At 39.8% G+C, this 12,373-nt stretch overlaps 1 protein-coding gene across 1 annotated transcript in view; it reads left to right on the forward strand.

The window, feature by feature from the left end:
• LOC136864405 (nephrin-like) overlaps positions 1-3,143 on the forward strand; it is a 1,213,465-nt gene extending 1,210,322 nt beyond the window's left edge. The window contains exon 13 of the mRNA XM_068226736.1: positions 2,842-3,143. Within this exon, the coding sequence (XP_068082837.1) occupies positions 2,842-3,143 (302 nt within the window). The remainder of the gene's footprint in view (positions 1-2,841) is intronic.
• The last annotated feature ends 9,230 nt before the right edge of the window (positions 3,144-12,373 follow it).

The following is a 12,373-nucleotide window of genomic DNA, read 5'->3' on the forward strand; positions in this document are numbered from 1 at the left end:
TGTCTCTTGCATAGAACACAACAACAATTAGAACCCAAATTATCAGAATTTCAAGCAGGATTCAGACCAAACAGGTCATGCCCAGAACAAATTTTCAACCTCAAAACCATACTTAAACTACGAGCCCTCAGACAAAAGCCTACAGTATGCACATTTGTAGATTTCAAAAAGGCATATGATTCGATAGACAGACCCTCCCTATTCCAAATTCTAGAAGAGAGAGGACTAGATCCCAAAACCCTAGAACTCATAAGACAAACACTAACGGGCACAAAGTCTAAAGTGAAATTTATGGGAGAAATTTCAGAACCCTTCGACATTCAGACAGGTGTGAGACAAGGTGATGGACTCTCTCCAATTCTGTTCAACGTCGTCCTAGACAAGGTTATGGAAGAATGGGAGAAGGAACTCAAGAAACATGAATCTTGGAAACCGATCCGATTGGGCTTTCCCAAAAACAACCTCTACGTACCATACCTTGCATTTGCGGATGATCTGGCGATTTTAACAGAGGATGAGGAGACTGCCATCAAGCAGCTTGAGATACTTAAGGAATCTGCAGAAAAAGTGGGACTACAGATTTCATTTGAGAAAACTAAATTCTTCTGTTCAAAGACAGATATCACGAGCCTGAGAACAAAATACGGTAAAATCGACCGGGTCTCGTACTTTAAATACCTCGGAGAATTCATCGAACCGACAGGCCTTGAGAAGATCTCACAGCAAAACCGTCTCCAAAAAGTCAAGAAGGCATTAGGGTTAGTTCAAGACATCTACAACAAAAAATGCATGTCAAGACAGACAAAAATTCGGCATTACAACACAGTCATAAAACCAACAGTCCTTTACGCAAGTGAAACATTGTCACTTAACAGTAAACAAGAATTAGAAGAAATAAAAAAGCAAGAGAGGAAGATCATCAGGAAAATCCTAGGAGCAAGATATACCCAAGATGGTTACAGGCTACAATCAATCAAAACAACAGAAAAAGTTTCAAACATTGAAATTGACATTAAGAAAAGACGAATGAAATTCTTTGGACACCTCACAAGATTACCAGAAAATCGACTGTCAAAAAGAATATTAAATTATGTTAGCTCACTTAAGAATTCAACACCTTGGCTGGATGAACTTCGAAAGGACCTCAAAAACGCAAACATATGTGCAACAGACATTTTAGAAAGAGACACCTTCAGACACAAAGTCAACAAGTGGGAAGTTACATCAGAGCAACCAAAGCAAAAACAGTGCAGACCGAAATGGTCGGAAGAACGTAAACAAGCCTTCTCAGAGAGAATGAAAGCCTATTGGAAGAACAAGAAGAACCCAAAGAAAGCTTGATTGAGTTGTTTGCTTAACGTCTTCCATTATTGGGAGAATACGCTAATAATAATAAATAATAAAAATAATAATAATATTACTAATAGATGTAAAGAAGTTCACAGCTACACCTCACAAGTAATAATAATAATAATAATAATAATAATAATAATAATAATAATAATAATAATATAATAATAATAATAATAATAAATCGATGTCGATATTGGCATTATTTTCCCCGGGTTAGAGAATATTGTTTCCAAGTTATATCAATCTATTACACTTGCGTCAAGTTTCATGTAAAGGTAGAACATGGAGATATTGGACCACAGAACTTCGTATAACGTAAGGAAATTAAACATTAAACAATTAACAGAGGAAACTAAGTCCATAAGAAAATAACAGTATGTCACTACAGAAATGATTGCATGTTTTTATTAATTGGAAAACATAGTTTCATATAAAGGTGGAAAATACATTATTATGTCCATTGTTCTGATTATCATTAACAACCTCAGTCGGGTAATGATCCTGTCTTTAAAGTATTTGTGATAAACTTCCCACAGCACCGGTCATTTAAAAACTGATGAAATCAATTCCTCTGTTCCAAAAGACATGGTGAGCTCGGTAAAACATGCTTACAGCTGAGCTGCAAGAAACAAAGTGATCTGTCTAGAAGCGGCGATGGGCAGTAGAGCCCGTTCTGCTCACTGTCTGGCCATGCCTATGTTCAACCACTGGCTTGATTCTACGCGCTCAGCTGTTCAGAACCGCTTGTTAATGCTTTCTGCTTCAAAACGCTTTCTGTGTGTCCTTACCTAATATCTATACATACAATCCCTATTATGTCTGTCATTTACAGCAATATTAAGGAAACGAGTATGTATCAACAAGAAAAAACAATGAACGTCTTACAACGTTTACTTTTGCATTTTTAAAAGAAAAATATGTTTCCTATAGCGAAGTAATCATCTCATATTCACCATTATAACGTAAAGAGCTATATCGATAGACATGAGTTCAAACTATGTACGTCCTGACTTCCGATGCCGTCCACGAGATATTCAGAAAATAGGAACATTTGGGAGACTGAAACTGGTACCAGATATAGGTTACAAGAGCAATACAGTGATGACCATCGTATTTGAAATGTTAAGTGAAAAACACCATCTTTCAGCGGAGTGAATGGATCTTTTTTCCTTTTCTTGTTTTCCATTCTGGCAGAAAGCATATGATCTCCATCTATAAGCACCCGATAAAATGTATTCCATTGAGTTTTAGGAAAGACATCTTATCGAATGTTGAACATGGATGCTTTGTTGTAGGCATTGGAATTTCGTATGCTTGATTCTTTTTCACGAAAATGCATCTCATTCAGTGAGATGAGATTGTCATTTTGTTGCATGTAATAACTTTAACGTCATCTATTGGCATAAGACTGAACCAAGTCTTACTGTCTGGTTTAACGTTTTCTCGTTACTAATGTGCTCTGTTTGGTTTTAGGGGATGGCATAATACTCCCTACCTTCCCGCAGGTGACGCCCATGCTATGGGTGCTGGCAGGTATTGTGAGCACCCTAGGTCTGGTGGGTATCGTGGTGGTGGTGATCATCCGAGTGAGAGGAGTGGAATGTGACTGGTGTGAAGGAAGTGAGGACGACCAGAGGAGCAGCTCGGACTCTCTCGCGAGTAGCAAGGGGCTCACAGTGGCTCTGCAGAACCAAGGACTCAAGTCTCCCGGGAAAACTTCTACAGCCCTTCAGACTGAAGACGCTGCTGATAATCCTGATGTTATTCCACAAACGAATGGTAAGGAATAAGTATTACTTTAGAGTTTTAAGTTATGACAACTTCCGCTTCTGTGGTGTGGTGGTTACTGTGAATAGCTGGCACCCCCCAGAGGCCCGGGTTCGATTCTCGGCTCTGCCACGAAATATGAAACGTGGTACAAGGACTGGAGTGGGATCCGCTCAGCCTCGGGAGGTCAACTGAGTAGAGGAGGGTCCGATTCCCACCTCAACCGTCCTCGAAATGGTTTTCCGTGGTTTCCCACTTCTTCTCCAGGCAAATGACGGTATGGTACCTAACTTAGGGCCACGGCTGCTCTCTTCCCTCTTCATTGTCTATCCCTTCCAATCTTCCCATCCCCCAACAAGGCCCCTGTTCAGCATAGCAGGTGAGGCCGCCTGGACGAGGCACTGGTCCTTCTGCCCAGTTGTAACCCCGACCCAAAGTCTCACGCTCCAGAACACTTCCCTTGAGATGGTACAGCTGGGATCCCTCACTGAGTCCGAGGGAAGAACCAAGCCTGGAGAGTAAGCAGATTAAATAAATCAATAAAATAATAATAATAATAATAATAATAATAATAATAATAATAATAATAATAATAATAATATGGATAACAACCTTCATTTTTATATTATAAATGTTATTTTTCAGATGTGGACTACCCGAGTGCAGACTACAAGAACCTTGAGAAACACAGCGTAGGCTCGAGCACACGGACATTCAGTATAGATTCTCCTTCACAGACCATCCTGTTCGGGAACGTCCAAGGATTCTCCAGAGCTCCGACTACAGTGAGTATTACCTACCTCCATAAATGTAAACGCTGGATGAAAGAAATGTCCTTCCTGTTTTTATTTCACACGCGACAGGGTTATATATTTAAAAGACAGTTTGCTGGACTGGCGGCACTGCATATCGCATATTCTCAAAACAATCAGTTCTTTCCATCAAAGTAAACTCTCTATTGATAAATGGTTAGCATGCTGACCTTTAGTCCAAGGGTTCCCAAGTTCGATTCCCGGCCGAGTCGGGTATTTTAACGTTCATTGATTAATTCCTCTGGCTGCGGGTTGGGAGTTTGTGATGTCTTCAGCATTAGAATTCATCATAGGTAGGGCCTCATCCTCATATACGCGCTGGTCGTCTGTACGGCGTCAACTCGAAAAACCTGCACGAGGCCCCTCCGGAGGCCACATGACGCCATTATTATTATTATTATTATTATTATTATTATTATTATTATTATTACTATTATTATTCATTCCAATGAGGCCTGCTAAGGACCTCGTGCCAATTTCAGTTCAGTTCTTCATACTTTGTTGTTGTATCTTCCGTTTCTTCCAATAATCTTTCATCCTTTCACTATGCTGTTTCTCCCTGTCCTCGGATCACTTTACGCTAGGTTTCTTGTTCAATCTTCCTTGGAATCCTTCCATACTTACTACCCTCTTTCTAAAAACCTCTGTCCATAGTTTCTTCTTCTCTTATATTATATCTTTCTAAATCTTTCTTTATTTCTTGAATCCAGCTAGTGGTTGCCTTTCTGTCCCAAAGGTACTCGTTAATCTGGAATCACCTATTCTGTAAATATGTCCAAAAAAATGCAATTCTCTTTTCCGTATGGTTTCTGTTATGATGACTATGTTCCTGTATATTTAATCATTACATCTTAATTTCCTAAGATTTTTCTCATGATTCTCCTTTCTCAAGTTCATCTAATCTATAGTTTAGTGCCAGGCCTTCACTTGCATACAGGCATTCCGGTTTCACCAACAGACATGTTGTGATATGGACAGCAGGCAATGGTATGATGATAAACGGGGTTAAAAGCCCAGGTTGTGAGTTTCACTAATGGGAAAAGTCCTCTCAGTTTTAATTACTGCGTTGATGGGGTAAAAGTTCCTTATGGGGATCATTGTAAGTACCTAGGTGTTGATATAAGGAAAGATCTTCATTGGTGTAATGACTTAAATGAGATTGTAAATAAAGGGTATAGATCAATGCACATGGTTATGAGGGTATTTAGGGGTTGTAGTAAGGATGTAAAGGAGAGGGCGTGTAAGTCTCTGGTAAGACCCCAACTTATTATTATTGTTAGTTGCTTTACGTCGCACCGACACAGATAGGTCTTATGGCGACGATGGGACAGGGAAGGGCTAGGAATGGGAGGGAAGCGGCCGTGGCCTTAATTAAGGTACAGCCCCAGCATTTGCCTGGTGTGAAAATGGGAAACCACGGAAAACCATCTTCAGGGCTGCCGACAGTGGGGTTCGAACCTACTATCTCCCGAGTACTGGATACTGGCCGCAATTAAGCGACTGCAGCTATCGAGCTCGGTAAGACCCCAACTAGAGTATGGTTCCAGAGTATGGGACCCTCACCAGGATTACCTGATTCAAGAACTGGAAAAAATCCTAAGAAAAGCAGCTCGATTTGTTCCAAAGTTTGGGCTGCGAAGACCTGGGGAAAAGGAGCAGCGCTGCTCTACTAAGTAGCATGTTCCGAGCTGTCAGTGGAGAGGTGGCGTGGGTGGACATCAGTAGACGAATAAGTTTGAGTGGTGTTTTTAAAGGTAGGAAAGATGCAAAGTTGCAACTCAAGAGGACAAATTGCGGGAAATATGCGTTTATAGGAAGAGGAGTTAGGGATTGGAATAATTTTCCAAGAGAGATGTTCAATAAATTCCCGAATTTGCAATTATTTAAGAAAAGACTGGGTAAACAACAGATAGGGAACATGCCACCTGGGGGACTGCCCTAAATGCAGTAGTGATTGATGATTGGTGACAGAATCTTTTCTTTCTAGTTCCTCAGTCCTTACAGGCCAGTAGATTCTCGATTCATCTGCTTTTGTCGACCATTGGGATGTTGCTATACATCCTCTTCCATCGTCAGAATCGTTGACCTTTTGTCTGTGTATTTTTCTCGCAGCTCTCCTGTGCCGAGGCCGCCCATCTCAGCATTTGCATGTTGGTATCGCCCGAAGCCAGGTGGAGCAATGCTTTGACTACGTGTTATACCTTCCCTTTATTTCTTCCCCAAATGTACTTGGGACTGGCTATGGTGATTTTATTCTGGGATAGAGGGAGGTGTCCAGTTTGAGATGTTTCATTCTACACTGCTTCTTCCTTGCAAGTAATAATAGCGTACCGTTTTATTATTTTCAGGAAAGTATGCTGAGTTATGATTCGCTGTCCATAAGATGGCAGCACGTAACCTGCCGGGATATTGGAACACAGGCCACTACTCCACTCCAGCCTCTGCAGGAGCAACAAACGACGTCAAAGCAACACGCCGAAACCCAGACGCCTTCAGCGTCTCGTCACAAGGAGAGCTCGGTCTAGCGACCGATCGAGACGAAGAAATGCAGCATGATAACATAACACGTTTGAGCCGGCGTTATTTTGCAGGTAAAATGACTAAGACTGGAAAAGGTATGCAATAATTACATATTGAATAGTAAATCATTTATTCAGGGTGTCTGAAAATAAGTTACTGAGAATGATGGGCATAATAAACACAATAATGTAAGAGAGGATCCGTTATCCATATTTTCCTAAACTATTTGGTTAGTCGCCATGGGTAAGTGTTTCATATAACGTACTGCGACGTAGTACACCGAATTCACAACATAACGTTTGCGGTGAAGAGTGTTAATATTATCATTGAAAATTCCCAAGTAAAATGCATGGGGTATGCAGAAATGATCAGAATGTTTTCTAGTGAACGGAATACAGACATGAGCGCGTAACTGAGGACCACACAATATCGGCTGTTTACATGTGCTGTGCAGTTGGCAAGCAATACAGTAGAGCCCATTGCATGACTCAACACAAGTAAGGGGAGGGGAGTGGACAAGCGGGGCATCGGGAAATAGAAATTTAAAGCGCCACTTTCTGTAACATTTCGTGCTTGTTTTCTGTGCCGGACGAAACACACCACAAAAATGAAATATGAATATTAATACACACAGTATATACGATACAAAAACAATTAACGGGAATCAATTATCACAAAACATATCTCGTCAATGACCTATGAACTCTAATGTCGAGCTGTAAAGGGCCGGCCTGTTATGTCAGAAAATCTAAATAACGTAAAGAAGATATTTGGCATTAATATTGGTGATATATTTTACGGGTGTTAAGTGAAACTCGTGCTTGTCACAAGAACTAACACATCGTGCTTTATTACTTCTCATAAACATACAATAATCTATTCTGTAATTGATACATCATCCGAAACCCAGGAATTGTTAGAAGATTCAAGAGTACATAATCACTTGTCACTTCACCATGTTACGTGAAAATTTATAGTACCAAGAGCAGCATGGTGGGGAGGCTTCTGCGAAAGGATGGTAGGGTCCACTAAGATGTGCCTCAAGAAGATATTCAGACGAGCTCAAGTAGACGAGGAAGGGCTAAATAATATTTTGGTGGCGATCAAGGCCACTCTAAACTTGCGCTCCATTACCGTAGATGACAGTAACTCTGATATCCTGACACCTCCACACTTCCTCATAGGAGAAAGGCTGACATCTCTTTCAAGTACACCAGATACTTCCATCAAGCAAGATTTGACTAACGTGTACAGAGAGAAACTAAAGCTAATTTTACACTTTAAGCAAAGATGGAAAAAGGAATACCTCCTTCAGTTACAGAGTTACCACGAAGTAAAACAGACCAAGAAAGAAACCTAACTAAGGATGGGTGATGTAGTACTTTTACACGAGGACTTGAATCCCAGACTGACGTGGAAACGAGGCAGAATTTATGAACTCCGCCGAGGACGAGATGACAGAATCCGAACAGTCATTCTTCAGCTTCCGGATCGCTCCATGGTCACAAGGCCAGTGCAGCTGGTCGTTCCCTTAGAAATCGAACGTCCAGGGTGGGGAGGATATTGAAGGTAGTGATCATGTATCGATTAGAGCACTGTAGGTTATTGTATGTTTACAAGAGGTAATAAACGCTTGCTTATCTTTGTATATTTCCGATTAACGCATATCAAAGCACAATAATAACGTACTGAACTACGTTGTACTTAGTTTTATAAACCTGTATCCCAGGATACTCCGTTCTCACCATCATCTGCAGTTTCCAGCTGTTGGCCGGGTCTGCTAGGAACATAAGCCTCCCCATCTACTCTTGTCTTCCCACCACTTCTCCCTATAGTTCATTCCATGTTAAGTAAATAGTATTGCTCTTATGACAACAGGGTTGCCATATCGAACTATTCTGCTCAGCAGCACCACGGGAAAAAAGGGGCACGTAAATTTGTGAAATTCAGTATCTAAGTCCAAGACAGAAATCGGAAGAAACTAACGATAAGCTACAAATTATTTTTATGAACTAAAGGGGACGGTGATTTTACAGGGGCTATTCCTGATTTGTACAGAATCAGAGGTAAATTACGACACATAAAACACTTCAGCATTGAAGTGTAAGGTAAATTGCGGGAGAAAATAGGCAAATAATTTTTATGGGCTCGAGGGGTGAGGGATGCATTTAATTGCATTTCATAAATGTCTCCAGGCAACAAAGGCTAGAAAACCGACGCAACTCTACAAAAGATCACAGTATTAATATTAAAGAAAGAAATCACGCGTGTAGGTTTATCGCATAACTTTCACCCACACAAGACATTTGGACACTGATTTAAAGCCTAAAAGCTCACACGCAGCAAATAAATACTTGTCGATGACTTCACTACACAAATGAGCTGCCGGTGGCTCACAGAGTGAGGGACTACACGATGCTTGTACCAGAGCAACGCAGAAGAAGAAAAATGAAGGAAGGCAACGAAGCGATGGCTGTTCCCGCCATTGAGCTTCCTCCCTACGAATGTATTTATGAAAAATAAAATGTTATGTAGTTATTTTAATAACTCACAGGCAAAAATGCCTCATCCTTTTTATCTATCTTTCATAATACATTACAAAGTACAGTATAATATCCCTTAATCACGAGAAGTTGCCGGTGTCTAAGAGGGGGGTGTGTTCACTCCTTGTAGGTCCATAAGAGCAATACTGTTTTCTTAACGTGGAATGACCTATAGTCACTGTTGCTCAGTCCTCTCCTCTTCTCTGTACACACTCTTCCACTCATTTTATTCACCTGTATCATGTTTTTCCTCTTGGTCGTTTAACAGTTATCTCCATTTCGTGCATCCTCGTCGGTATCCTTTTCTCTGTCATTCTCTTCATATGTCCATACCGTCTGAGTGTAGATGCCTTTATCCTAATATGTAGTGGCTCTTCTTTTACTATATCTCGAACCTTCTCATTTCTCATCTTATCCCATCTTGTCACTCCTATCCTGCTTCTCAGAAATTTCATTTTACAAGCCTCAGCTGCATACGTCAGAATAGGTATATAGTACATCCTGTATATCACCCTTTTGCTTCTCTGAGGAACATCCTTGCTCCAAACCAGGCTTTTGACACTTTTCAGGAATGCTCCTGCTTGTCTTCCACGCTCGATTATTTCCTTAGCATTTCTTCCACTTTCCTCTATGATACTTAGTACTTGAAACTCTATACCTTCCTGAGCTGTTCCCCTCGAAGCATTATCCCTCTCGTAGGTCTCTCCTCCTTTCTCTTATGGGTATTAAATTTCAATCCATATTGTTCCACCTCATCTATCCAAGCATCTGTTACTGTATATTCACTTCCTTTTCTCCCCAAACTAACAAGTCATCTGCAAACATCATCACTTTCATTTTTTCTTCTCCAATTGTCCTTGCCACTTTTATCATTATCTCGTCCATTGTTACTACGAAGATCAAAGGTGACAGAGCACTTCCTTGTTTTATTCCACACTAGCAAGGTACCCGTGCTTCACTACGGTATTATACTGAAATTTATAATTGAATGCTTATTGTTTTAGATATATAATCCGCCGAAATTCGCGATCTGACACGTTTTCAGCTAGAATCCACCAAAATTCTCGATCTGACTCGTTTTCTATTAGATTACGGCACGTTTCCTCCCATTTATCAATCTTCCTTTCCAGCAATCGATTTCGTACTTCCTGGGCTAGGCTCAGGTATTCTTCCCGGTCAGTTGGGTCCGTAAATCTTTGCCATACCGTATTTTCCTATAATCATTTTTAATCTGGATAAAATCCTTCAGGAGATCCGGCGTGGTGTCATATTGGGTGCCTTGGCGGCACTCAACCCGTGGCCGGACTGCATTCTTAGTCATTACCCGTCCAGGAGCCGTTTCCAGCGCGGTCCGCACATTTGACGACGGTCCGGAACATTATTATTATTATTATTATTATTATTATTATTATTATTATTATTATTATTATTATTAATGTTATTCTTCTTATTCTTCTTCTTCTTATTATTATTATTATGTGTTGCTGGGATGAATGATGACAGGGAAAACCGGAGTATCCGGAGAAAAACCTGTCCCGCCTCCGTTTTGTCCAGCACGAATGTCACATGGAGTGACCGGGATTTGAACCACGGAACCCAGCTGTGAGAGGCCGGCGCGCTGCCGCCTGAGCAACGGAGGATCCTTATAAGTACATTAAGAACAGTAAAATCAATTGGTCTCACCTCCTTTTACACCCCACCGACGTTAGTTTTTACTGCAAACCCCCCCCCCCCCCCCGGCCCAAAAAATATTAAAAGAAGGCGTGTTTCTTTATGTTTAAGGGAGATTCCAAACACCAATGTTCACGTCTATTACCTTCAGTTTTGAGATATAAGTATCCCAATAAAAATAATTTACTTTCTGCACTTCATATCACATTACTCCCCCCCCCCCCCCAAGTGAATTTTCCCGCAAAAAATACTTGTTTCTTTAATAGTAAAGGATCTTCTTAAATACCAATGATCACGACTCTAACTTCTTCACTTTTTGATTTATGTGTCCTCATGAAAGGAATTCAACTCCTTTACACACCCGCCCCCCAAGATGGTTTCCCCCCCAAAACGCGTTTTTCTTTGTTTTTAAGGGAGATCCAAATACGAATTTTCACGTCTGTAACAACTTTAGTTTTTATTAGATGTATATATTCTCATACAATTAAAGTCAATTAATTTTTCAATTCTTTCACCCCCTCCCCCCCCCCCCCCGCTTCATTGGATTTTCCGAGAATACGTGTTTCTTTACTTTTAAAGCAGATTGCAAATATCAAATTTCACGTCTGTAACATCTTCATTTTTAAGATATCAGTAGCCTAAATAAAAGAATTCAACACCATTTTCAGTCACTTTCACCCCCCCCCTCCACCCGAGTGGTATTTCAGAAAATTAAAAATACACGTTTCTTTATGTTTAATAGAGATAAAAATTCCATTTTTCACTTCTGTAACATGTTAAGTTTTTTAGATATACTGTAAAAATTCTCATTTTAAAATTTCACCTCTTTTGGGTTCCCCTTAAGTGGAGTTTCCAAAAACAAATCACCTATGTTTCTTTACATTTACAGGAGATTCCAAACACCCACTTTTTACGTCTGTAACATTTTACGTTTCCAAGATAATCTTTCAAAAAATTCACCCCAATTTGTCACTTCTGTTTAACCGCCATTAATAGGATTTTCCAAAAACTAAAAAAATACGTGTTTCTTTATTTTTAAAGGAGATCCCATATATAAATTTTCAGTTCTGTAATATCTTCCGTTTCTGAGATATATGTATCCTCATTAAAGGCATTCAACCCATTTTTCACCCTTTTACACCCCTCCTATTGGGATTTACAGGAAACAAAAAAATACGTGTCCCTTTATTTTTAGAGGAGATTCTAACTATCAAATTTTTACATCTGTAAATTTTAAAGTTTTAAGATGTAGACACATTCATTTTAAAAAATTCTCCCCCCTTTTCACAACTCAATATTTGGATTTTCCAAAAACGAAAAAATACGTGTTTCTTTACATTTAAAGTAGATCCCAAATACCAATTTTCAGGTCTGTAATATCTTCAGGTTCTGAAATATAAGTAGCCTCATTAAAGGCATTCAACCCATTATTCACCCTTTTACACCCTTCCTATTGGGATTTTCCGAAAACAAAAGAATACGTGTTTCTTTATTTTTAAAGGAGATTCTAAATACCAATTTTTACATCTATAAACTGTAACAGTTTTGAGATATAGATACACACATTTTAAAAAATCACCCCCTTTTAACCCCCCCCCCCATTAATTGGATTTTCCAAAAACAAAAAAATACGTGTTTCTTTATTTTTAAAGGAGATCCCAAACACCAATTTTCAGGTCTGTAATATCTTCAGTTTCTGAAATATAA

Source organism: Anabrus simplex, chromosome 1, assembly GCF_040414725.1.
Source record: "Anabrus simplex isolate iqAnaSimp1 chromosome 1, ASM4041472v1, whole genome shotgun sequence".
Classification (NCBI taxonomy): Eukaryota; Metazoa; Arthropoda; class Insecta; order Orthoptera; family Tettigoniidae; genus Anabrus; species Anabrus simplex.